At 36.3% G+C, this 27,572-nt stretch overlaps 1 protein-coding gene across 2 annotated transcripts; it reads left to right on the top strand.

Annotated features, from left to right (window-relative positions):
* The first annotated feature begins 42 nt into the window (after positions 1-42).
* On the top strand, positions 43-14,043 carry GALR1 (galanin receptor 1). 2 transcript variants are annotated; one of them, XM_080577999.1, is made up of 4 exons: positions 43-796; positions 7,890-7,955; positions 11,342-11,464; positions 11,542-14,043. In XM_080577999.1, exons 1-4 carry the CDS (start codon positions 107-109, stop codon positions 11,578-11,580), a joined length of 918 nt encoding a protein of 305 aa, XP_080434125.1. In that variant the 5' UTR covers positions 43-106; the 3' UTR covers positions 11,581-14,043. The 2 variants fall into 2 exon arrangements, with proteins under 2 accessions (XP_080434125.1, XP_080434124.1); XM_080577998.1 differs by having other exon boundaries at positions 45-796; positions 11,342-14,043.
* The last annotated feature ends 13,529 nt before the right edge of the window (positions 14,044-27,572 follow it).

The following is a 27,572-nucleotide window of genomic DNA, read 5'->3' as shown; positions in this document are numbered from 1 at the left end:
CCGGAGCTTGCGGGGAGGGGGGAGAGAGGCCGGGGAGGGGGGGGGGGGGCGGGCTTCGCCTCCGCCTTCAGCCCGAGGAAACTTTGGCCGGGGGGAACGGGGGAGGATGGAGGCCGGGGAGCCCTTCAACCGGTCGCGGGCTGGGGTAGAGCCGCCCCGCGGGGACTTGAACCTCTCCGGGCTGCCGGAGGCGGAGGGGAAGCCCCTCTTCGGCATCGGCAGGGATAACTTCATCGTCTTGATCGTCTTTGGCTTGATCTTCACCCTGGGGGTGCTGGGCAACTCTCTGGTGATCACGGTGCTGTCTCGGAGCAAGCCGGGCAAGCAGCGCAGCACCACCAACATCTTCATCCTCAACCTGAGCATCGCCGACCTGGCCTACCTGCTCTTCTGCATCCCCTTCCAGTCCACGGTCTACGTGCTGCCCGTCTGGGTGCTGGGCGCCTTCATCTGCAAGTTCATCCACTACTTCTTCACCGTCTCCATGCTGGTGAGCATCTTCACGCTCTCGGCCATGTCGGTGGACCGCTACGTGGCCATCGTGCACTCCCGCCGCTCCTCGACCTTGCGCGTCTCCCGCAACGCGCTGCTGGGCATTGGGCTCATCTGGGTGCTCTCCTTCGCCATGGCCTCACCTGTGGCTCACCACCAGCGCCTCTTCCACCCTGAGAACAGCAACCAGACCTTTTGCTGGGAGCAGTGGCCCAACCCACGCCACAAGAAGGTCTACGTGGTTTGCACGTTCATCTTTGGCTATCTGCTCCCGCTGCTGCTCATCTCCTTCTGCTACGCCAAGGTGGGGCAAGGCGGGTAGTGGTGGAGGGCGTGTGAAAGGAGTGGGGGGGTGACCACAGTGGTGGGTGTCCATGAGCCTCAGGGACATCTCTGGACACATGTAAGGATATGGCGCTGGCAGGAGCCAGCAGCGTTAGGAGGTGATGGGGCAGGGGTGTTTGCACTGCGGAAGGATGGGGCAGGTTTTACAGTTGAGGGATGGGGAGGGGGGGACAAGGTATGGCATGGAAAGGTCAGGGATTGCATGGGGCGGGGGACAGGTGGGGGGTGTTGTTCCTGCAATTATGGGGACCCCTCTGCCTGACATCCTCCTTGCAAAGTGTCGAGAAGCCCCAGAATCTTTCTCTGTGAACGCAACTCTACTCTTTCCTTGCAGTGCTGTATAAGGAGTTTAACTCAAGTCATGTGCAACCAAGCAACAAGTTGTTCAGGCTTCAAACACAGCATTTCAGTTCCTTAAAGTACAGCGTGCTGAGAAAATATGACACAAGCCTGCCAATCCGGTCTGATCCAATTAATACATAATAAGAGCAAAAGACTCATTGTGTTGCCTGGTCACTCTGAGCCCGGTCTTGCCCCCATTGAAGTGAATGGGAGATTTACCTTTGAATTCAGCACGGGCATGTGCTAGGAAGCAGTGACTGAGGACCTGGGTAGGAAAAAGCTATTAGTAAGGTTGCCTGAATAGAGGTGCTTAAGGGTTTTCTGCTCAGGGAACAGTCATGTTTTTCTACAAATGTTATTTGCAGCCTTCAGTGTAGCATCCACAGCTCTCTGACAAGACCCGGAGCACAGGCTGTGACCTACTGAGCTGCACAGAGATCCTCCCAGATCCTCCTGTTTCTGTGACAGCAACCTCCAGTCCAGATTTATCCTTGGGCAGTAATTTGTGTTCATGAGGATAGGTCTGCTCTTGCAGATAAGGACTGCTTAGGTGTTGAGAAGTGACTTTAATTAGCAAATTAAATAGGTTTAGTTAATGTATTTAATGTGAACAAATAATTTTATGTTCTATTCAGTTGTATGTACTATATACGTTATGTCAGTTTAATTGTGGAAGTAAGTGCAGGCTGGAATGACATCTAACTTTGCTAAAACTTTGAGTTATGAGTACTCAAAGGACAATGCTTCTAAACTACTGTTTGTACTGAAACAAGTCCAACGCAGCAAAGGGAGAAGAAAATGTATGTTTTCATACATAAACTGAATTTTGCTTTCCCTCGGTAAATACACTGGCATCTCTTCTGCAGTGGTGAATGTGACTGAGCTGTGAGAGGGAAGAAACCTGTTGTAGCCTAAGATCATTGGAGCCATAAGAAAATAATGAATATTACAGAGAGACTATTACTGAATGTGTGTAGAGGAAGCTTTCCAGCCATTAAGAATTCTTTTATTTTTAAAAGCCAAAGTGTCTTCAATTTCAGCATAGATTACCAGCCTTCAAAATATAATTATGTGACTGAAAATTGAAAGCAAGTCTTTAAAAATTATGACAGACTTGCACAGCATAGAAAAAAAAAAAGGAAAAAAAAAGGAAATTTACCTAAAGGAAATTTAAGCATACTAAGCAGAACACACCATGCTACAAAGCCCTTATACTAAAGTAGATACCTCAATATCAATATGAATATGTGTAACTAAAAAACGACAACCCTGTGTGAAATACATGCCCAGAACAAGTTAATAAAAACAAGGCCACTGCAAGTTACAACTAAAATCTTGTGCTCTCATTGTTGCCAAGCTGAGACCTCACCCTTGCTTGGTCTGAGGATTGATGTGTTTTGAGCCTGAATATACAATCTTGCTTGCCACAGCGCCAAGCTGGAGGATCCAACATGAAAGGATGAACTCTAGGAGACGTTTTGTATTCCCACTGGTGTCAATAAAGCTGAAAAATGCCATGATTCATAAGAGGCTATATTGAAGGTGTTTGCACCCTGCAGCATAAAGGCTTGTTCTTGCCCCCATTTCAGAACCACTGACACATCTCCAACTGCAGTATAGTGGGGCACATGAGGTAGAGCGAGGGAGAAATTAAGAATGATAAAAGTTGAAAATCAGAGCTGAAGTCTTACATTTGTCGAAGTCACTGCTGCTCTCCCGGGTGTCCAGCAACGTGATTGCTGTGAGCTCTTACTGATGTCACTAGTACAACGGATATTTTGGCTTCTTAATGCATGCATGGTTAGAGGATAGTTGCTGTGTAATAGTCTCAGAAGTATTACAAATCTAAACACATTAGTTTCTGATGGACTTCCCTGGTTTTCATGAACTGTGGATCAGCTAAATAATGCAATTTTCTAATACAGTAGATTAAGACAAAGGAGATGCATTTCTCTATTTGAATATATTGCCTTTTCCAGGCTCCTTTAAGGCAGTTCTGTTTCCTTTCTAAGCAAATTGCAATTGAACTTTCAGTTTTGAAAGTCTCATTTTTTAGGCACTCTAATGGGGGATTGAGTTCTTTTCCTCTCCCAGTCTTTCTTAAATTATGTTAGGAGACATTCATTTTCGGGGGGTGCTGTCCCCAGTGGAGAGCAATACTGTTGCAAACTACAGAAGTGCTTAAATGATGGTATATGCCACAAAACCTGAAATGGCAATCTCATATAATACATTCTTAAGGCAGAGACCACGCTCCGTCATGTGTGTACAGCTCTGCTTTTCCTCTCTCCCCCCCCCAAAAAAGAAAAAAACAAAAAAAAACCTTTGTGTCACTTTTAACCAAACGTGGAACAGAAGTGAAAATATGAGAGGGATTGAGAAGGAATGATATTTCCCTAGTTTCGTGACAACAACAGCCAACACAGAAGATGGAGAGGCTCAATCTTCTCTGTCCTGTAAGGAAAGTCAGTTTGCACTCAGTTGTTGAACACCAGACAAGCCACATGGGGAAGAGGTCTTGCGTAGTGCCTGCTCATGGAGAAGGATTGGCTTTTTGGGATCACGCAGTCAAGAAATCACAAATCCTTAGGAAGCCAGCTGTAATTGGCTCCAGACAGCTCACAGAACTACTCTGTAAAGGAGCTTACTACTTCAGCCAGGGGAGTGGTGATTATATAGTTATTAGTTGAGTTACAGCACTGCATACTTATAGACAGCCTGTATTCTTTTTTATAGCTTATAGTGTTACTTGGCATATTATTTGTTACAGATGTTTAGTATGTGTTTCATAACATGAATATGTTTGCTCACTAATGTGCTCTTAAAGGGCAAAGTGATAGATGATGCACAGTGAGCTCCTACCAATTGACATCTGTCATGGTAGTGCAATGTGACAGCTGATTTTGGGTGCCTCTGCTTCTGAGTACCCAATTATGAGGCTTCAGTCCTTGAACATCAGACCTCTTTCAAGCCTCTAGGTTGGACACCTAAAATCATTAGCAAACTTTTCCTTTTATAGAGGTATAATGTTAAAAGCTACTTTTTAATTTATTTCTTGCCTGAAGAATGTTTCCATTATTATCTATCATTCTGAACATTCTGAATTCATGAAAGTCATGTATGATTTAGAGTTGGTTAAAAATAAGCCATAAAAAATAGGAGTCAAGATAAAATGCAAGCTTACATGATTCTTGGCATAAGATAATATATCTTAAATTTTGCTGAACAGAGAGGTAAAACTTTATTGGAGAAGGCTAAACTACACTGAAAAGAGAAATAAAGGGTATGACATATTAGTGACATACTATTAAATGAAAGAGGGTGAAGGATCTGTTGTGACAATAAAAGTAGCAGCATTACTTCAAAAAGTGGATTGCAGTCAAAGGCACTTGAATTTAAATCGGGTTCATATTATAAAATATGGTTCAGAATGTAATGCTCGCATTATGGCTCTGTTAAACAAGCAGTTCACTCTTATTAGATAATGACCTTGGGCAGGCTTTCCTGCTGCATGATTTTAAATGGATAAACTAACAAATAAGGAAGGTGTAGGCAGTGGAACGATTGCTTACAGCCAGACAAGAAACATGCTTTGAAGCAGTGCAGACTTCAAACTTTTATATTGTTTGGCAGACCTGTTTGAATAAGCACAGATAGTTTTGGCTATTTTTTCCCTTCCCTATTTGAAAATCCTTCTTCCAGCTTCATTTAGTCATCATCCCTTAGCCTGTACTCTCAAACCATCTGAAGGTTGTCTCTGAAACAGCTGCGAGCAAAATGATATAGTCTGAAGGCAAAAGCAAGGACCTCCCAAATGCCGTTGGGATGGTTTTGGTACTACAGTCTAGACCAGCCTGGAACTTCTTCTATTTTCATAAACCTGCAAGACTCCTTACACCCTCTGGTGCAACAGCATATCTCTCATCCCCCAGAACTGCATCCTCATCTTCAGAATACAGGAAAGCTATTCCCTCCCCAAGAGCCAAACATGATTGCTGGTCAATAGGTACATGAAAACAGGAGTTACCAGTTTCATGTAAAGAGCCAATTTTCCACAGAGCTGATTTTATTTTATTTTATTTTATTTTACTTTATTTTATTTGAAATGTAACATCTGATTAGAACAGGTTGTGACTTATTTATTTATTCTAGCAAGGGTTATATTTTATTCTGTGAGTTAAATATGCATGTATAAATGCATTAGTGGATATTTTGTAGAACACTTTCTTTAGAAGAATAACTTGAGACAAAATAAGAGGAATATAAGTATTATTATTCATTCGGGTGAAGTGACAGTGGCTGTAAGAGGAACAATTGATTATTCCTTGGCCCAAAGAAGAGAGAATTTGAAAAGGGCAGTGAGGAGTGGTGTCTTTGATTTGCCTTGTAGTGTTTGTGCATAAATATGGCTCTTAATATCCCTCTACAGCTTTCCATGTAGGTCTCTGAGTACTGTTCCACGGCTGTTGATAGGTAATTAAATTCTGCCTATTTCTCTTGCTGCTGGTCTGCATACCATCTGGTACACTACCACACAGAGCCAGCATGTTTTCACTGCAGAGGCTGTACATCCTTATTTCATGACATACATACATAACCCGAAATAGGGAAACTTGAGAAGGATTAATTGGAAGGTTATCACCTAAATCTTCAACATCCCAAAATATTCAATAATATCTTTTTTTACTGCATCTGTCTTTGGAACGGAGAAAGATGCAATGCAAAAGCTTGTGTTACAAGTTTCAGAACAAAAGAAAAAGAAAGTTTATATCCTTAAAAGAAGATTTTGCAGTTCTAAGTTTTGGGAAGAGTACATCTAACTTTAGTGTTACACTCTGAGTGAAAATCACAGTCTAGTACAGTATCAAGGTAGCAGGAGACAGGATTTGCAAAGGTCCAATAGAAAAAGCTCATCTATTTAAGTTATGTGAAGGGGGCAATAATTTAAGCAGAAGTGATGGGAAATGAACTTCACTGTATTTCTCCCATGCTCTTTTGTTTTTACAACCACAGACTAAACAACTCAGCTCTGCTGTACATGGTGACAGCAGGCGAATAAAGAATGTGTGAGCCAGGGGGACACATCTCTGCTTCTCTCATGCATCTCAGGGGCTCTTCTATGCTTTTCTGTTTGTTTTCTTCATCCTGGAGAAGGAAGAACATCTGGGATCCAGCCAAAGCCATTTTTTTAATTTTTTTTTTCCTGCTTTTCTGGGGCTCACGTTAGCCTGGTGGCAGCCAGGCTGGCATTTCAGAGTAGGGAGTGAGTGCAGGGCTGACACACAAACACATTCGTGTACAGATAAGCAAAACTGCACTTCAAATGTTATGTTACAATTTTATTTATTCGTATATTTTTGTGGTTTTCTGATAGATAAGAGCAGACTTTTAAAAAATGGAATCCACTGGTGATCTGTGGTTATTCACAAATATCATCCTATTTTCCTTAGCTCATTCTGTATGTTTGTAAGACTTCAGTGCCACAGTGGAATCAAATCTCTGCATCATCTTCTCTGGTTGTCCTGTCCTGGTAGTGGTTAGCCATGCATCCCAAAGAAATCAGAGAAAACATTCCAGAAATCAGAGAAAAGAGAGAATTTATACTCTTTCCACACCTCAGGAAATCTCCTTAGAAACCCTAACGTATAGTATTATATTCCTTCAAAAGATCTTTTTAATGCATACTTACTTTAACTCTGGATGATCTTATCTGTTTAATTGTTCTCAGTTCATCTTAGAGCTATGTAAACTCTAACCCTAACATTGTCATCATCTAACTGAGCTCTTCAGTCTGAAGTTTTGCAAAAGTGTGCACACACACACACACACACACTCTTACCATATTATAATGAAACCCTTGAGTTTAATAAGTATTTCCCTTTCTTGATTCTGTATGATTTACTACTGGTTAACTATATGCATCTGAAGAGCATATTCCCTGCCTCCCCACATACCTATAAATCATGCTATATGGATATATTAAACTCAGTTAACAATGACTACAGAAAAAGGGCATGCTTCACTATGCATCCACTATCCAAAACCTTATGTGAAAATCATTACATTTATGTTAAAATTTGGACCCTATGCTTGGTTGATATATCATTTTGAGACATAGTGAAAAATTACTTGTGAAAGGTATATGACAAGTGTCATCAAATTATTCATAAAGGTCATATCTCATCTGAGATTCATCTTATTATAATTTATTTGTAAAAAGCTTAGGCTTTTTTGAAGTTTAAATAGTGCCAAAATCCTGATTATATTAACCAAACATCCATCCAAGAAAGCAAATTATGCAGGTGACTCAGAAAAGCTCTGACTCAAAACATACACTTTTTATGTTACATGCAGTAAAGGTCATTCTAAATTAACAAGCATTGACATTTTTATGAAAGAAGAATGATTGCTAATTCTTGTTACAGGATAGGTTTCAATTTATTGCCTTGTTCAATCATAATGTGTATTTGTTATATAATACATCTGTATTTTGATACAAGAATTCAGCTGTGATGTGCTTTGTATTTGTTGATTCACACAGATACTGATATACAATTCCTTTAGATTTTATACCATGCTCTTCTGAAATGTGTAAATTGTATCATTGATGTTTGTAAGCAATTCATGCAGTACTGGAGAATATACTCTAAAAACAATGTTTTTGAATTTTAGAAAATGGTGAAATACAAGATGCAAATTAATCTTTTCAGGTCCTTAATCATCTGCATAAAAAGTTGAGAAACATGTCAAAGAAGTCAGAAGCATCCAAGAAAAAGGTAGATTGCTTTCATTAACAATTCCTATTTGTTTATATTTTAGTTTTATGGGTAAGATAATTTGGTATTCTATTGCTTGTTGCCAAAGCCATAATTGAGAGGAGGATTTGAAATGAAGTATTTAATGACATATTCAGTCTCTCACTGAACTCAGCAGGATGGGAATCTTCTCTGATCTGGGTTTTCTACCATAGTGGGTCAAGCCATTATGTGAGATCCTTGTATTTTGAATATTGGAACATCTGAAATTTAGATATGGAGAGACCACTTCTCTCTAATGTAAATGTTTCTTTTGCCTTACCAGCCTTTTTCTCTACCTTGTAAATATTTTTTCTTAAACTAGCTGATTTTTTTTAATGAAGAATTCCTAGCTTGTATGATGAGACTTACAACTGACGTTAATTGTACTTCCAGATAGGAGGCTAAAAAGAGACTTTAATGATTTTATGATTTTCCATAAAACATTTTTTTCTTTGAAGTTCAAGACTTCAGTTATATACTGGCTAAAAGTAAAATTGTGAAGGGTCTTTAAAGCAGAATATTAGCTTTGCAATTTACAGCAATATTTGAAAGATGTGTTTATGTAGAGAATTTGACAGATAATATAATATGGTCCTGATTTTTGAGCAGATTTGACCACAGTAATCGTTTGACTAACTTCTCGGTTTATGAATGTGGAGTCAGAAAAAACCCTTAGGCTACAGCTCTTCATTTGATCTGATCACTATTACCATATGGGCATGCAGACTATCTGCAATGTAGATGAGATATACATGGGCTCAACAGGGAATAAATAATCTATTATTTATGCACTCTCTATGTTAAAAAAAAAAAAAAACTTGTCATAGATTTTAATTTCTAGAATTAAAAATATTACATCCCTGAATCAGTAGAACACTTAACATAAATATTTTGCACTTGCTCTCATCAAGGCCAAAGGTGCAGTTTTCAAAGGCATTCTCTATGTTGCTATCTCTGTTCTCATGTACGTTATTCTCAAACTGGAAATATCTGTGCATTTCCTCCAAGGACTAGCTCTTGAAATTTCAAATAAAAATCAGATCTAGCTATGAACTTGCTTTAATAGTTTGAAGCATTGCAGCTAAGTCCGAGACTGCCTGGGCACCTCAGGATTCAGTAACCAAAGGGCAAACAAAAAGAAGCATAAAACTTTTTTTTTTTTTTTGACTTAGAAATTTCTGATCCTAAGGCCATAACTCATGTTTTCAAAGCAACTCTGTTTTCATTAGTATGTTTTATCTATCTGGTTACTGTGTGTTCTTCTGCTGCTATGTTGTTAACAATAATGCATTTAAGACCCAGTTCTACATTTCTAGCTTTATTCAAAGCTATATAAAATTTTAGTAGTAGAATCTTAAAATTAATTTGTCATATGTCTGAAAAAAAAAAAAAGTTAATTTCAATTATGAATGTGCCTAAATGCTGTTCTTTGTGCTGTTTGGTCACAAAGCAGCAATATTAGCATCATTCATTTCAGGCGGTTTTTATTTGCTAATGAGGAACCATAAGCAAGATCCCATTAGGTAAAAAAGGGCTGCCCTTTAGTGTTACCTTGGTTGCAAATTATAGTCGTAGTGGAAAGGTAAGCTCTGAAGTGCAGCTTAGGAGGAATAATGGGAAAAAAACAGAAGTTGTGAGGATCCATTATGCAGAGCTACTTATGCTGCTAATATGAAATACCTTAAATACAATAGTTACAAGAGACACATGGTCAACCTCAGCTTTCAGTGTATACAGTCTATTAAAAGTCAGTGATTTTCCTGGTGCCAGGCTCGTTGTTGTTGTTGTTTGTTTGTCTTAATTTTGAAAAAAAATATGTAGTAATACACCTTTTAAGAAGTAACTGTGCATGCAATATCCAGACAGAGTGTTTTCAGCCAGAATATTAATGCATTAAATGGATCAGAGCATGAACTGTTCTTTATTTATACTTGTTAGCACAAGGAAGACTACTTTCCTGATGACAGCTGAAAGAGAAAATATTTGTGTGGCTGTTTTAGCATCAGCTGACTTAAACTAAATAGGGCTGAATAGAAAAAAAAGGTTGTGAAGACATTTGAACCCTTGAGACTAAAATTATATTTACAACAGGTATGTCCTTTGGTTTCTGTTGTGAGATTTTGCTAACCAGCCACAGTATCTCCCATAGATTATTTCAGCCTGTTGCCACAGAAATTGAGATTTTCCCTGAAAGTTTCTTTAAGTTAAGTCACTTGGTGATTGTTTAGGTCAAAGAATTAGTACCAAGCATTAATCAATTCAAGAAAGTATAGACTAGGGTCAATAAATTAGCAAAAAGTCCAGGAGGCATTGTCTGTGCTGCAGTATATATCACATTGTGGGTTAGTTTGGCCTGTGAAGAAGAGTTGAAGTTGCCTGCAGAATTATGAAGTGTTAATAGATTAATTATAATGACCAATAACATAATATGCTTTGGAATTGCTATTAGGCTTTTATCGGGAAAGTGGCACTTGTTAGAGCCATACATGTATTAATTTTTTCAGCAACTGCAAAGCAATAACAGCTGATTCTGAAGTAAGCAAAAGGTAAAGAAAACATTAACAATCAAACTCCATTGTGCCTTGGAAAAATACTTGCAGCACCTGAAGGGTCTATAATGACTGATACTGTCAGTTGTGGCTGTCAGAAGGAATCTAAGGAGATTTATATCTCTTTCTTGTGAAAATACTGAAAGATGAGGCAGCACCAAGGATATTTTTCTCCTTGTGTTCAACGTACAATTACCAGAAACTTCAAGTTCCTTCCTTATTTGTGTTTTTTTTTTTTCCCTAGTTGTATTCCAGAACGTTGTTGGATGATCCCCCCACAGAAATTTTATGTTCAAATTTTCAAAATAATTCTGCTCCTCTTTAGATTCATGAGCAAAGGTTTAATGTGACTGCTCTAAGCTCTTTCACTAGCTGCCTTCATGTACAAGAGATCTCTCTTGAAATTCTGGTCAGAAATCCTTGTGCACCTGATTAAAATATAACTTATTAGATCTGAATGAGAGTCCCCAAAGACCTATATTATTATTTTGTTACATCAAGATTGTATGCACATCAGCAGAGGCTAGGATTTTGTGTAGGGAGTGAGGTACATCATTCTTTATTTTTGAGCAAGGTGATGCATTTCCCTTTTGCTGCAGAATTTTCAAGGCTAGCATTCTTCTTGCATTACTTCAAAATAAAGTCCATATAGGTAATGAGGTTCATTTGTTAATAAATATTATTGTTAATAAATATTTAAGAGTGTATTATGTTTGTGTACTTTTTTTTTTTCTATAAACAATGCTTTTAAAGCAGGTTTAAAATTAATTCTATGAGTGCTTATAAGACATTTGTGTTTTCCTTTCCCTGTCTCAGACAGCACAGACTGTGTTGGCGGTGGTAGTGGTTTTTGGCATCTCCTGGCTGCCGCATCACGTGATTCATCTCTGGGCTGAATTTGGAGTTTTCCCACTGACTCAAGCTTCATTTATCTTCAGGGTAATTGCACACTGCCTGGCTTACAGCAATTCTTCTGTGAACCCGATTATATATGCATTTCTCTCTGAAAATTTTAGGAAGGCCTACAAACAAGTCTTCAAGTGCCAGATAGGTAATGAATCACCTTTGAATGATGCTAAAGAAAATAAGAGCCAGATAGATACACCACCAACTACCAACTGTACACACATGTGAACTTCAGAAAGTCCTGTACGTTGGCTCTTCAGCTGTGTGAACAAGACTTCTAGAAAACAAAGCACAATGAGCTTTATCCTAGCTTTTTCTTGATAAAGCTAATTGCTAATAAGCTATTTAATGTACTGAAATTACATTTGTAGCAAACTTTCATGAAACTGGTATGAAAGAAAACTGAGCTGGTCCTTTGTATCTTAGCTTTGCCAAATAAAGCTCCTGGACCTTTAAAAGATACTTCAGTAAAAATGTTGGTGATATGTCTGCATTCTTATTCACTAAGCATAAGTTCTATAAACATTCATGTATATATACAAGGATACGCTGACATGGACAAGTCACTGAACTTTTCGACATCTTACCCTGTAGAAGTGAAGAGATGGCTGAATTTTCTGACTTAGAGGTAATAAATACTGTGGTACTATGATTTCAGAGAGGAAAACTTTCATTATCTCCATCAGATTGTTTTGACAATGCTTTTTCTCTTTTTAAAGTAAAGATGTGCTATGATGGTGAGTTGAAATAACCCATGTACAACTTGAGGCAACTGCTTTAGAGAGGCAATGCTGATTTTATCTGTTCAGCTGTCTTTAATGTAAAACACTGAGTGATGATGAACTTTTTACTACTTTGTATGCCTACCTTACTGCATACACAGAACTTTTGTGTACGCTATATAAGGTTTTGTTTATGGCCTGTATGTAGTTGTACCAAAATGAAGATTTGTCTGAGGGAAGCTTTTCTATAGTTTTTGCGTGTGTGTGCGTGTGTGTGTGTGCATGTTTGGTTAACTTTATAGACTTTGAGATGGAGCTACAGTTTTAAATGTGCAATATCTGTATTAATTTTAAAATACTATGTTCCATAAAGAAATTCCAAGCAATGTTTAAGTGTTTTAAAACAGCAATCCATTAAAAGTTCTAAGATGGGTTTGATGTCATGAAACTCTAAAATGGAAAATTTCAGAAGGATGTATTAAAATCAGTACAAAGTGTATAAGGTAAATGGCAGAATTCTGAAAATTCTTAAATAACACGAGCGATTTCGGCAATTTTATAAATGTTCTTAATATGTCCTTAAGCAGTAAACCTCTAAAGAAATAGTGGAAGAGTACTCGGTCCTTTGAGAACATTATTGTTAGCTGGACTATGATGTGATTTACCATTTATATTAATGATCCACGGAATCATAGGATAAATCAAACTGAAAGAACCTCTGGACATCCTCTCAAGGCAGGGCTGCCTTCAGATCTGGATCACTTCCTTATCTAGGCACGTTTTGTAAATTTCCGAGGATGGCAATTCAACAACTTTTGGTCAGCCTGCTACTGCCTCATCACGTGCAGCTGAGATTTCCCATGATGTAACTTGTGACCATTGCCTTCTGTCCTTTCTCTGTGCAATCCAGAAGAGTCTTCTCTCTAACCAATCACTATGTAATCGAAGATGGCAATTAAATTTCTTCTCAGCCTTCTCGTCACCAACCTGAAAAAATGAGGCGCTCTGTATCTCATCTGTTGCGCTCCAGCCCCCTGGCCTTCCACTGCACTTGCTCCAGCCCAGCCATCCCTCTCACGTACTGCGGTGTTTGAAATGGGACAGCATATTCCAGGTGTGGTCTCACCAGCACTGAGTAGAGGGGACTAATCGCTTCCCTAGACCCTGTGTTTTTCTGCAGAATTACATTCAGTCAGTCCAAGCCCAAGTTTCAGGACTCTGGATTTGGCTTTGTTGAACTTTATACATTTGATAACTATTGTCCCGTTCCTCTGGCTTATTGAGGCCCCTCTGAAAGGAAGCCTTCCCTTTCAGTGTATCTAGCACTTGCCCAGGTTTGGTGTCATCTGCAAACTTGCTGAGTGTTTCCTGCCCCCTGTTCAGGTTTTTGAAGAAGAAGTTAAGTATTGTCAAAAAGATAATCTGTCAGATTCTTTTTTTCTCCACAAACTTGCTTAAAAAAAAAAAAAAAAAAGTTTGGAGTGGTGAAAGATAACTATGGGACAGTCTCTCCATATCAGTTATGGAGGGTTAGCTGACATGAAAATGCCTATGTTTACATGCAATTATTATCTGCTTGGAACCAGTAAAATAAAATTGAAGATGTTGAATTAAAAATGATGGAATAATACTGCATGCATGGTTGTGTCAATTCCTTCATATGAAGAAACAGCATGAAGTTATTGCTAGGAACACAAAATATATGAAAAAAAATAATTGGAGAAGAAGGGCTTGTCTGTGCAGCAAGCCATTTTCTGGGTTAAATTTGAGGTTAGGAAACAGTCTAACACAATTTTGCAGTTCCTTTGAACTTTCAGATTCTTCATGTCCTAATCAGATTATTAAATCACTATCAGACTTGAAATGAGTTTACAACATATTAGGTGATTCCACAGCTTTGAAAATCATATATTTTTTCCTTTTTAAATTTTGCTTTTTTTTTTCTTTTACTTTGAATAAAAAATGAAATGTAAAAATAAAAATCACATAAAGTTAACATTGTGAGTTTATGGTTTCATCTGGAAGTCTTTTTTTCTTAGTTGTAAATAATCTTAAACACAGTTGCTTGATAGTCAGAAATGGGACTTCATCTGTTTGAAATTCTGAGGATGAGGGAGTGGGGAAGGCCAGCAGTAAGACTTACTTTTGAAACCTTGCCTGATTCCTGGTGAGTGCCAGTAAAACTTCCACCTCTCTTCTCGGAGAAACCTTAACAAGCACCTGCCACTCCAAAACTCGGTTTCTTGACTAAAGCACACTCCTTTTTAATCAGTGTCTCTACCATGGCTTCGATGTATTCCGCTGTGACCCAGAGGATGTTAATGTAAAAACGGTGTTAATGTATGCTGTGAACTGCAACTAACCCTTGAGTAGCAGGGGTTTGTGCCAGAAATATAGCTAATTTGGGCAGAAAATCAGCAAATGGGCACTAATTATCCTTGATGACCAAATGCCTGCTTTTAAGTTCTGGGCTTGCAAGCAAGTTTACCACACTTATTTGTCTAATATGCTTTGTTACATGTTTGTAACCAAAAACACTAATCACGTGTACACTGAAGCAAAAAAAAATCATAATAAAAATAAAAAAGGATATTTTCTCTAACTAGGACTGAATTTTCCACTCAGATCAATAATCTCAGTGAATTTCACCATATTCTTGTATTAATGGGACAATACTATTCCATACAAATTAAAATAAATAATAAAATAACAGGCATAATTTCTCTAATTCCTCTGAAACTAAAGCAGGATACTTATGTGTAATTAAAAAAATACTTAAATTTATACTAATGTCTTAAATGATACTTCTCAAAAATTGTGATAATTAGAGACCTCAAATAGAAAGAGCTACTCATATATTAATTTATACACTCCCTAAAATTTTATTTTATGTATTTTGTCAAAATACTACCTCTTTGTGCTGTTTCACAAGTATCTCCAAAAGTTGAGAATATATTATGCATTTTAACACTGATGATAGAAATAGTATATCCCGTCAAATCAAGTAGCAGGAGTTGTTCAGTCCTTCTTAAAACTGTGCTTTAGTAGGCAGAAGTCTTTTCTTTCCACAGTTTTCTCTGCAGAGTGTATTCAATACCCATGGAATGGTAGCACTTCTGTAGCACCTCATGCTTACGTGAGAATGTCTCATTTCTTGCACACTTTTAGCAGGGGGTGTAGAGGAGCTTAGTTCTGTCCGTCTTCTGGGGTTGTACTAGGACATTTCAGCAGGTTTCTAGCCAACCTTGCATTTTATGTTTTAGAATTTCAGTGTTTTTTGTTGTTGTTCTTTTTTCTTTTTTCTTTTCTTTTCTTTTCTTTTCTTTTCTTTTCTTTTCTTTTCTTTTCTTTTCTTTTCTTTTCTTTTCTTTTCTTTTCTTTTCTTTTCTTTTCTTTTCTTTTCTTTTCTTTTCTTTTCTTTTCTTTTCTTTTCTTTTCTTTTCTTTTCTTTTCTTTTCTTTTCTTTTCTCTTCTCTTCTCTTCTCTTCTCTTCTCTTCTCTTCTCTTCTCTTCTCTTCTCTTCTCTTCTCTTCTCTTCTCTTCTCTTCTCTTCTCTTCTCTTCTCTTCTCTTCTCTTCTCTTCTCTTTTCTTTTCTTTTCTTTTCTTTTCTTTTCTTTTCTTTTCTTTTCTTTTCTTTTCTTTTCTTTTCTTTTCTTTTCTTTTCTTTTCTTTTCTTTTCTTTTCTTTTCTTTTCTTTTCTTTTCTTTTCTTTTCTTAACAGTTGTTGCCTTAAAAAGATGTGAAAATTTCATTAAAACACTGCATCAGTGAAACTTGGAAATTGTAAAGATTTATGTTTAAGGAGGTCAGAAAACAATTCCATTGAGGTTCTTCATTCAAGGTTAGCCTACCTATTTGTGGGTAAGTGTTTAAAGTACGATAAAAGTTGTAAGCTGAACAAGAAATTATAGCAATGCTCTTCTTCAGCTCATACAGCCTAAAATACATTTTACATCCCTCAAGATATAAGTGCAGTCTTCAAGATGTAAGGATCCATATGCACACTGTGTATGATTATACATAAACAAGATTTGGAACCCATATCCAACATGAAAAAATAAATAAATAAATAACAGCACTTAACAAACATATTATTCATCATCTGCAAACATGACAAAAAATGATGGGAACTTTCTCACGTATATTTCCAGCTGTCCTAACTTGACAGGTAAATGTATCACCCATTTAGCAAATTTTAACAAAAGGAGGTGATAATTTTAGTTCAAAGTGAAGATAACACTTAATGGCCTCTTCTATGTGAGTCATAAAATTACATATAGGTTTCAGTCAGAAGTACATGCTAAAGTTTTATGATATGCAATAATGGAAACATTCAGAATTCCTTAAAATTTCTTTCTTATATCAAAAAATATAGAAGTTCCTAGCATTTTCTTGTGTCTAAGGTAGGTAACAAAAGCATATGAAAACAATAAACCTGACAAAACTGCCAGAAATTACATGCAAGAAATTACTATGACTGTATAAGGAGCAAACTTTAATTTTACAGTTTTGTTCCCATCTTTAGTGCTAAAGTTCTTTCAGCCTTTTGTATGACTAAATTAATTGGATCATTGATTATTTACCAATTGTTCTGAAGTCTCTTCTAAATTTAAACATTGAGAAAAACATATATTTCAAAAACATTTTTTTTTTTTCCCAAGATAAGACATTTTAATGACATTTTAAGTTAAGATGCTTCAAGGTATGTATTCACTTTCACTGTACACATGCACCTCTTTCTTAAAATATTATTATTATTCTTTTTATAATATATTATATACTCATTTGAAAAAAAAAAAGTCATTTTCTCCAAGAGATAAATATAAACCTTTGTATATTTAATGTTACAGTAAAATAAATCTTACTTTACATTCCACATTGTAGGGGAAAGTGAGGGATCTTTATATAAAGCAATGTTGGAAATGCATTATTTTAAACATCATTATCTTCATGGCTTCTTCACAGTATGATGTGTCACATTGTACTTAATGATATTTGTTGTATTTTGGGTAAAGATAAAATTAGAGAAAAGATCCAATTCTACCTTACAGAGCTTGTGCTTGTGTTATATATTCAGTACACATACAAATGTTGAAGACCAGGAAATTAAAATTATGTGTTTGTTTCAGTGTATAATGAATGTAAAGTAACATGCAGTTGTTCTAAGATATACTGTACCTTGCGTGAATTTTCAAGTGATTTTTTCCATAGATCTGTATTGTTTTTTCTTCTCTCCATAATATGAAATACCAAGCCCGTTTTCTTACAAAATGTTAGCACAATATTTGAAAACAAGCAGTGTACTCAGGAAAAAAAATCCAGAAAAAAATAGTGTATGTGATACTCAACAGACTCTCATGACTAGATGTTGTTATGGGTTGAAAATACCCTTATGAAAACTTAACTAAGATAAAAAAATATTTCATTTTCAAGTACCTAAATGCAGGAGGTATGATCCTCTATTCAGTCTGGTAAAAGTCAATTGAAATTGATTGAACTCATTGATATTTCTTATTCAAATGCAATTTCAATCTTTGTGACACATTTTGCTTTAGAGACATAAAACCAGAGCCAGACCCATGTATTTGAGTATGAAAAGAAACAAAATACACTAGTGATATGAAATCCAAACTTATTTTATTAAATGAAAGCCTGTGTGTGGCTCCACTTTTGGAAAGAGACAGTCAAATCGATGTACATTTGTGTATACATCTGCATTAACCAAGAGAAATGGCTATTTCAATACCGTAAAAATATCTAGATGAGCATGAAACCAGAATATGAGTTCTACACCTAATAAGATATATTTTTAAAAGCAAATTAAATGTTATCAGCATGCATTTAAAATGATGTGCACTTTATCAATTTTACCTACTCATATGTCTTGTGCAGTTCTTGAACAGTCATTTGTGGACATGTGTACTTAACATTTGCAGATACATGGGCGCATCCTGGCCATATATATTTACAGGACTAAGACTGAGGTCTCATTTTATAGAGACATTGCTTAAGTCCTATAGCATACTCCTCTTGAAACAGTTTGCCTTTGTGTGGTTATTCAATTCACTGATAAAACTTCTAATCATCTGTAAAATTTGCTGTAAAATCTCTCTTTTAGTAATAAATCATCTGAGCTCCAGAGATAATCCAGAGATTTCTAGCAATAGCTATAGAGATTTTTATCAACCTGGTTATGTTTAATATTAATATTCCAAAAGAAAACACAAAAATTTTGCTTATGTTTTGTAGATTTCACATTTTTGGGTGAGGTGATAACAAGACAGTATTCCTTTACATTAAATTTCACAATAAATTTAGCACAAGAAAACTGGTAATTTTAATACAGTAAAATTGAAAGTCATACATTTAGGAGAGAAGAACATGAGGAAAACTTTAAGAACTGATTTTTGAACTGGCAAATGATGAATTTGAAATTATCAGCTATTTAAACATAACCATTGACTCAGTGTAACTGAAAGAACTTGCAAAAGCCCTGGAGTTGTCAATTCAGAACATGGAGGTACCTTGGGTTGTGTCACTGAAAACAGAGAGGCTTTCACACACAAATTTCAGCAGAGAGGTATGGTTACTAAGTAGTTCAATTACATTATGTACCTCTGTACCCATACAAAGAAATACCTGGTTCTATGCCACTCTTAGATGAGTGGATGAGTTAGTAGGATCCAGTATGGTGAAATTAAACTAGAGCAGTTACATCTGTAAATAAAGTGGAAGCATTTTATGAAACCATGGGTATAAATAACTCTAGAATGCTTAATCAACAAATGCAGTATATCCCCCTTGCTTCAAATCATGTTTGGATATTCCTCCAAAAGATTTTATGTATTTAAGTCTCAATGTGTGGACTAGGCGGTAGTTAAGTAGCTTAAGTAGCTTAAGTGATACAGTATTTAGATCTGATGATCAAAATGGTCCCTTCTGGCCTTACTCTATTAGTATTCTTACCTTCATTTTTATAATTAACAGTACAAGATCTATACAGATATTAAGAAGTTCATCACAGAGCTGAACTATTATTCAGTCTAAAAGTGATCATCTGAAGATGTATGCAGAGTAATTCGACAATTGGGCTACATCCTGGAAATACTGTACAGCAATTAACATGGTTGAAATCTTTGGCATATATATTGCCATTGCTAGAGAAGGAAATAAAATGATACTATATGCTCTTCTCATTTCACCTAGTTATTTTTTGCCATAATTACTTAAAATGTAATCACTCTGCATTACTTTTGCATAGTAATTTACAGTTTTTATGAGAACTACGACCTGACTGTTGCTGGCACATTCAAAGCACCTGGTGGTAATTGTGTTTCGGTCCATAAACAAAGCTGAGACTTTTTAGCAACCTGTAATGAAGCTGTGTTGGAAACATTTACAGGCGAGGGTCTCTCACAATCGTGTTTACATTTCAGTTCTGCTTAAATGAAACACTGTAAATACTAATGCTATACTGAGTATATATGATCTGTCACTGCATTTCTGATAGAGCAGTCAACATTTTGGGGAGATTTATACAAGTTGGCTGATTAGATAGACCTGACTAATGTCCTGAGTGAGTTAGGAATAAGAGCTTCAAACTCTCTCCTGTCCTGAATTCTGCTCACTTGCAGGAGTTGTATAATGCTCTGTTCACAGCATCCTGTCACTTTGGAGGAGTTCCCCTTAACCTGCTATCAGCAATTAGACTGTACTGCATGTACTACTTGCATCTCTAGAAAAGAGATATCTAGCAAAGAGACTACTGCTAGTACTACTGAAGAATATATAGAGAAGGCCCTTGGTTTTCACCTCCCCAGACCCTCAGTGCTCCAGGAGAGCAGCAAAGAGACTGTTCTGTCCCATGGTAAGTAAACAGCCTAACTGGGATCTTGAACATCAAAGAAAAGACCTGTGTACTTTCAACCCTGAAATCTGTGATTCTTCAGCATCACAGCAGTCACCGGAATGCCTTTTCTCACTCCTCCCCATATGTTGCCATCTGTCGTCTTAGGTGAAATTCATCTTGCTCTAGCTATTCAAATAAATTAATCCCACAGTTCTGTGTAAAGACAAAATATGTTTCTATAAATCAAGGGTACCCTGATAATACGGTCTGTTTCAGTAGATGAAAAGTAGTACCTAATTATTAACATCAGAGCAGGAAACAAGAGAATAGGAGGAGAGGGAGTAAATGTTCAAGAGAACAGTGTTGTTGAAGAGAATATATTTAGGACTCCAACTTTATACCTCTACAGAGACAATACTTTCTGGGAAGTTTTCAGATGATTTATTAATTTATTAATGTAACAAATGAGCAGAATCTTCTGCTTAGGTCTTTATTGTCTTTGGTCATTATTTTGTATATAGTTGTCTCTCAATATCTTGAATAAGCCTTGTGGAGTCATGTTTCTATTACCTTGTTCCTTGTTGCTCTAAAAAGCTGTCCCAAGATGTGTTCTAAGCTGCTCCTGTATTCATGTGGATGAAGATTTAAATGTTTTCTTTAACTCCTGTGGTGATCTCAAAATAAAAAGGCTTATTTTACCTCCAGGTCTGCAGACACCTTACTGCAAGGCACAGTTTATGTATAATTCCCTGTTAAGCATACAGGGAAATAACCCAGCATCACTTGAAATGCTTCTCAGCAGGAAAATGAGACAGAGCAAGTAGGTCCAAGTATGGACTTAGAATTAAGCATGGGCTTAGAATTTTCATATGAAGTATTACAGCTAATGTTCATGTGTGAAATTTGTTTGGAAATAATACTATGATCCCATGCTAGAAAAAACTTACAGCTAAAAGTAATGCAGAACTATACCACAAATATGTACAGAAAATTATGTCCAGATAAAGGGCTCAAGAATACAAGGATGCTTAGGAAGATTTTTAATCACAGAAACCTCTTTTTTTTTTTTTCTTTTTTTTGTAATTTTCCCACATCCACTAACTTTCTATAAGGGCAAATGAGACAGAATCTTGTATTTAAATTATTTATTCAATAGTTGCTATTAACATGTAAAGACAAGATTTTGTTCCTGTTTTTATAAGACATTTTTATCATTACACAGTTCACATTCCACAAATGGAAGCAAGTGGAGTTTCCCACTTCTAATGTGAATCTTACAGTATTTACCCACCTATACCAATCAGATGATCACGATTTACACAACTATGCTAACCAGAGACCTCCCCCACTTTTCATTGTGAAATACTGATTTCATATGATTTTAAGTGAAATCAGAATAAAAGAACATGGTAATAAGATGTCTGTTTCATAGCTGATGGAAATAATTATAGGAGGAGCTACATTGCACTTAATTTTTAAAAATTGACTTCAATTTGTAATTGTTATCTTTTCTTTTTGTATTAATATTTGTAGTGTTTAATTCTGCCTGGCTAGAAAGATGCATACTGAATGTATTATTCACTTGATGACAGAGATTTCTTAAAAGATGTTTATTAGTGAAATTAAAGGTCAAAGAACTGAATGCCTATGAATGTCCTCCTTTTCTAATCTGTGAAAAAAAAAAACCAAACACAACAGTTACTGTAAAATACATTTTTAATTACTTTTATCCTACCAACAATAACTGTGTATAAGACAGAAAGAAGAGGGAGAATACTTTTAATGCTACATTTCTAAAGCTGAGAACAGTATTATACTAAATCATTCTAAAAAGCAAGAGAGTAAATTAGTGAAGTGTAATTAGGGTAAAACTGCTCTTTTACTGCTGCATATTTATGTAGATGACTAAGTCAAGGTCATTCCTTTTTTTCATTAAAAGAAACAATGAAAACTCTTCCTGTGAACCAAATTCTATTATGTTATAGTTATTACAGTTGTATTGATAACTTCTAATATACTTCACCTAAGCAACATAAGAGTTATGGTTAAATTAATCATCTTGATTTTACTGAAGGAAAACAAAAGATAAAATCATGAATATATAACAGCAAAAGGTATTCAAAGAAATAAGTGGGATTTCAGTTTCTCTGTTTGGACAGAACAATTCTGATACTGGGCCTGTAAACTATCACTCGGCGTTCTCTAGCATGCAGTGTTTTGGGATGGATTGGTAAGGATAAATCTTCTATGATTTAACAGTCAGCAAACTTTACTAGCAGTTTATTTATTTATTTTTCTTTAAGCTTCCCATGGAATTAGTGAATCTTTCCAATTATATCAGTGGAAATTGGATCTGACTCCCTCTCCCACCACAAAATTATGTTCAAATTGCTGTGTGTGCAGTCTCTGTCCATGTTACAGAATGACACTCTTGTGAAGACAGAAAATGAAATATGCTCTAAGGAGGAAGAAAATCTCCCGATAAGCTTTTGATGTCATGAAATCTGACCTTTATATCAAGAAAGCTCCAATGTCTATCACTATGTGACTTGACCCCATTTGTTCTCTTTTGAACAATTTGAAATTGAAGGTTTAAATTAATTCCTGAAACCCCTTGACTCCCTACTGCTGAAAAGAAAGAAAAAAGAGAGAAAATAATAAGTGAAAGATGATCTCATTTGTTATAGATTATGGATTTATGAAATAATGATATATCCAGAAGTATCTAGATGATGCATAAATATTCTGTGACAACATTTGATGCCAATTTAATGTAACATAGTCAATTCTAAAAAATCAGGTAAAAGTGATTGTTTAAAACAAAAACACAAAGCCTTGCATGATGCCATTGGTAATTCAGTTAAGGAATTAGACAATAGTCTGCCTGAGTGGCAGTCAACATATATTAATCAGGCTTTTTTACGCTAGTTGCAAAAAGTGGAGAGTATTTGTTCTCTCTTCTCTCTTTTCTATATTTTATCTTAGTATAATTTTAGGTTTTACTTTATTCTTTGTATTAACTTTCTTTAACAATTAACTTTTTTTCCTTAACTATTAACTTAATTTCCTTTTCTAGTATGAATCATATTTTTAGTTAAAAAATCCAGATCACAGTTCTACCAAACTAGTTATTTATATGTCTGACATATTTATATGGTATTTGAAGTATACTTTTACATGTAGTATTAGTAGTAAATCAAACACATTTAATTGCATCTATCCCTAAATCTTGCTGAAGTGGTTGCCAGCTCTAATACTATGATATACCTGCGTAAGCGAGAGAAGCTATTGGTTTATCCAAATGTAATAGACCAGCCTAAATCAAATAAATCTTCCACAGAGACATCAAACAGATGTCACCGGAACATCTTATTTTGCAAGCATTATCAACTCATTAGGAGCTCTGAGACATTCTGTTCTATTAAACTAGGAACAGGCAGGCTGGAGTAGGTGTCTAAAGCATTATGTAGCTCCACGTGTCTGTTTGCTGTGCTTAATCCTCACTACCTCTAACAAGGTTTTCAGTGAAGTTAATTGTGTTATAAGGTTTTACCTCTAAGAGCTATGTGAATGCAGTCAACCAAGTCGAGCCTTGGTTAAATACACTGAAAACAGCTATCTGCTACATTCTGAAAGTTTATTTTGGTAAATCTGTCTTCAGAGTTTCTTCTTTTGTTGTTGTTTTGTATCCTAACTGCTTATTGTTCGTCAAAATTTAATTTTATTGATGTTAAAGATAGTATTCCTATTACTTTCAGTAAGAGAAAAGTGCAAGAAAATGATGGTGTAACTAATACATGTAACTAATGGAGGACTTCTGCTAGTGACAGATCTCTCACAGCTACCTGGTGCAGGCCAGTACATCCTCACTCCATTCCTGTGTGGCAGGCCTTAAAAATTTTTGGAAGCTTTGAATTTATTTTTTTATATGCTCAGCCCATACCGCATCCTAAATAGTGTGACTAATACACTTTGCTATTTTTACTGGAGTAGTACTCCTGAAACCCAGAAATGGGTTTCCAGAGTCCTTGATGCTGTACTTTCAGAGGAAAAAAAAATAAAAGAAAAAAAAATAAAAGAAAAACAACAAATGTTCTCTAAAACTCTTCCTGAATCAGTGCCAGTGGTCAGAAACCTGCAGTAAGAAACAATAGAAAGAATTAGCACAAATTTTATTTCATACTTCAGAAACTCATTGTATGTTTTCAGCAAATACAAAGTTATTTATTAGTTTATTAGGTTAAAGGTTTGCATTTATGATCTCAGAAGCTAAGTGACAGTCCAAGAAGAAGACTAAAAATGTTTTTTGGAGGCAAATACTTTAAAGAGTGGTAAAGAGAAGATTCAAATTGAGATAATAATACAAGTTAGAATTCTGATACTTAAATAAACGTGTTACTACTCTGGTAAACTTAGAACAAAGTATGTTCTTTTCACAGAGTTTAATTACTAAACGTACAGTGTTTCTCAGCATGCCACAATACTTCTTTGGAAAAAAAAAAAAAAATTTTAATGTGAGATTAGTGACTTTGATAGTCAGATAGCCAGGGAATATTCAAAATACTCCACATGCACCTGAAGCATGAAATGATGACTTGGAGGAATATTCTGCCTCTTTCCTCCATCTATATAAATTAATACGGTAGGTTCTCCATGATCCAGAGAATTTTCTATTTTGATCTTTATAGTTCTTTTCTTTAGTGAGTAGAGGTAGGAAATGTAGGATCTCCCTGGCACATGTTTATTTGTAATCTGTTCAAATTATTATCTTCATCCCCTGGTCTGGATTGATTTGGGCTGGGTGGAAAGGAGAATGCTTGAAGAATAAAATATCTTTGCATTGAAAATATCAGCTTAGTGTGGAAAAAACATTAAGAGTTTTCTAAGAATTCTGAGGCCCCAAAGCATTATTTCCTGAGATTGTGTACGAAACTTTTAAACAGTTAAACAGCTCCTTTCGTTCTTAAATCTAATGGACATGTACCTTTTGCTTTCCCAGATAGATGACAGTGAATTTAATCATAACTCACCCCTCCTTTCCTCTGCCAAACGGAGACACTCAAAAGTTCCTGTGACCCTAACTGAAGTGGCTCTAAAGTCAGAGAAGACGGTTTAAAAAATAACCTGGTAATCAAGGAAAACAAATATTGGAACACCACTAAACAATGTTGGGGTCAGATATGTTTCAAAATGCCTTTATTTTTATCTAGATCAGACATCTTCCTTTAAGGAGATGATGTGAGAGAGCTGCTAGCTCTCTCACTAGCACTGGAGTAGAACTAATAACCTACAAGATGAAAAAGTGCCATATTACAAGCATGAATAAAAACTGCTGCTTAGCTTTTTGCATTTTTTTTTTCAGATACAAGTAGAGGAAATTGTCACACAGGAAAGTCTTAAAAGAGAATTGAGAGAGAATTGAGCAATGTCCTGTGCTAAAGACATCAACAGTTGACATAAAACATTCATCAGGCTGCTATCTGTGAGCTCATCATTTTAATTAAAATGCCAGAGTCACATCCTTAAAGGATTCAGCAGAAATTTCTGCTCTTACTCCTGCTACTAGACCTTAGTCTGGGCAGGTTTGAGCTTCTCTGGATCCATTTGGGGTAAGCTTTGATCTGAAATCTCTTCATATCACCTTCTGTACACAGGCCCAGCCTGTCCTCTCTCTCCCTGGGGTTGTCAGGGGCGGTGGGCTTCAACACCCATTGATGGCCAGACAGGGACCTGGGGCTGGACCAGGTGGTCTCCATCCATGTGCCGTGCTCAGCCAGGCCTACAGCCGGGCAGGACAGGGCTGAGGGGACACGGAGCCCACTGCCACCTTGCTGGGGCAGGGGCTGACAGCCCTGTGGCTGACATGGGGGCCTGAGCCATGCAGAAGACCCAGGGGCCAGGCAGGAACAGTGCCTCTGGGCCCCAAGATAATTAATTTGCATTTTTATTCATAAACTCATCAACACTTTAAGCATAAGATGGAGCCAGTAATTAACTTGTACTAGTGATACAGAGCTGACTGGACAACTCCAGAGGAATTTAATATAAACCTTGTGCAGTGGTAACAGAGCAGATGATTCCTGTGTCTACAGAACTAGATATTACAAATATTTATTCCATAAGAAATTTTCACATATCCATTGTGTATTAGGAGCTAAGAGATGATTTTGGGGGAGTTGAACATATAAGACTATACTGTATTCTCATAACTACAGAGTATAATGAACAAATAAAATATGCTTTATTGCACAAGGTAGTAAATATTTCCTGTGTACCCCATAAATCTGAGGATGCCGTAAAAAGATGTCTGTGGGTTTTTTGTTTGTTTGTGTTTTTTTTTTTTTTCAAAATGTATCAGGATATATCGTTATCCATCAGATTAGCTTATAGACTTGTTTCTGAGGAAAGTATTTGCCTAATCATCTTTGCAATGTTCTTGTTTGTTCCTAGAAATAGCATAGGGGAAAAAAAGAAAAAAAAAACCAAAAGAGTTAAATAAGGTTTATATGAGAAGATTAGGGATTACTCGAGTCTCATCAGCTTGGGTGAGAAATCACAAGTTTATTTTTCTATTTAGAGAGTTTATTTCTCTCTAGAGAGCCAATGGGTAGCTACGTGCCCAATTTTTCTAGTATAGCACAGATAATAAACAATAAACATTTGGTTTTCATAATGTCTGTCATAATTTATCTGTGATGATGACTTTCATGTGATGTGAAAACAGATTTTTCTGCTGGTATTTTGTAGCAACACTGGTTTGAATTTCTATCGCTCTGCATATGCATTTTATCTCATGCATTTTGGTTCCAACTGAAATGGGGGACTTGGAACATTGCTCATTACTGTAAACATAAAATAGATAGAAACAAGGCCAGCTGATGAAGTAGCTGTGGCATCTGATGACAAAATCTGGTGTTAGGCTCATCATCCAAGATCAGAAAGTCTACAGCCTCATGATACAAATTGCTGATAAAAATTCATTTTCCTGGTTTTGTTTCAGAAAAAGTTGACAGGATAACTTCTTATTATCAAGCTTTACGTTGAATAAAGTCCTGCAAATAGTGTAAAAGCTGACATAAGCTGACATAAACTCCACATTGTGTACTCTAGCATTTCAACAGAAATGCAGTCATATGTTCGCATCTAACAGGGATCAGACTTGTATTGCTAAGTGATTGAATGGTGCCCAGAGGTAAATGTTAACAATCAAGAAACAAGAGAGTACAGTGATAAGAGTCATAAGACAGAAATTTCACCTCTTCAAAACAGAAAAGCTCACATCAGAAAAGACCTTCACAAGTTCTACTTACAGCATTGGCAAATTAAGACAAGATCTAATAAAAAACTCTCTGCTATGTAAAACGCTGGCTAAAGCTTCTATGTCTTGCACACCAAACATCTGTGTTGAAACTTTGTCCTCTTGGTTGACAACACAATTCACACACACACACACACACACACACACACAAGAATGCAAACAATGCAAGAGTCAAATCTCTAAATTAGGGCTTGCTTTTGCCCTAAGCTTTATATTTGCTTAACTTTACACTTTGCTTTCCAGTAACTCCA

This window comes from Anser brachyrhynchus (assembly GCF_964034855.1).
Source record: "Anser brachyrhynchus genome assembly, chromosome: 2".
Taxonomy (NCBI): Eukaryota; Metazoa; Chordata; class Aves; order Anseriformes; family Anatidae; genus Anser; species Anser brachyrhynchus.
The sequence above is the reverse complement of the archived record's forward strand: the minus strand, read 5'-3'. Positions and strand labels throughout refer to the sequence as shown.

What these genes read in the sequence shown, in the direction of transcription:
- GALR1 (XM_080577998.1), top strand. Translation starts at nt 107, where the DNA reads ATGGAGGCCGGGGAGCCCTTCAACCGGTCGCGGGCTGGGGTAGAGCCG. An exon ending in TCTCCTTCTGCTACGCCAAG is followed by an intron (nt 797 to 7,889) that starts GTGGGGCAAGGC and finishes TAATCTTTTCAG; the next exon opens with GTCCTTAATCATCTGCATAA. An exon ending in CAGAAGCATCCAAGAAAAAG is followed by an intron (nt 7,956 to 11,341) that starts GTAGATTGCTTT and finishes TCCCTGTCTCAG; the next exon opens with ACAGCACAGACTGTGTTGGC.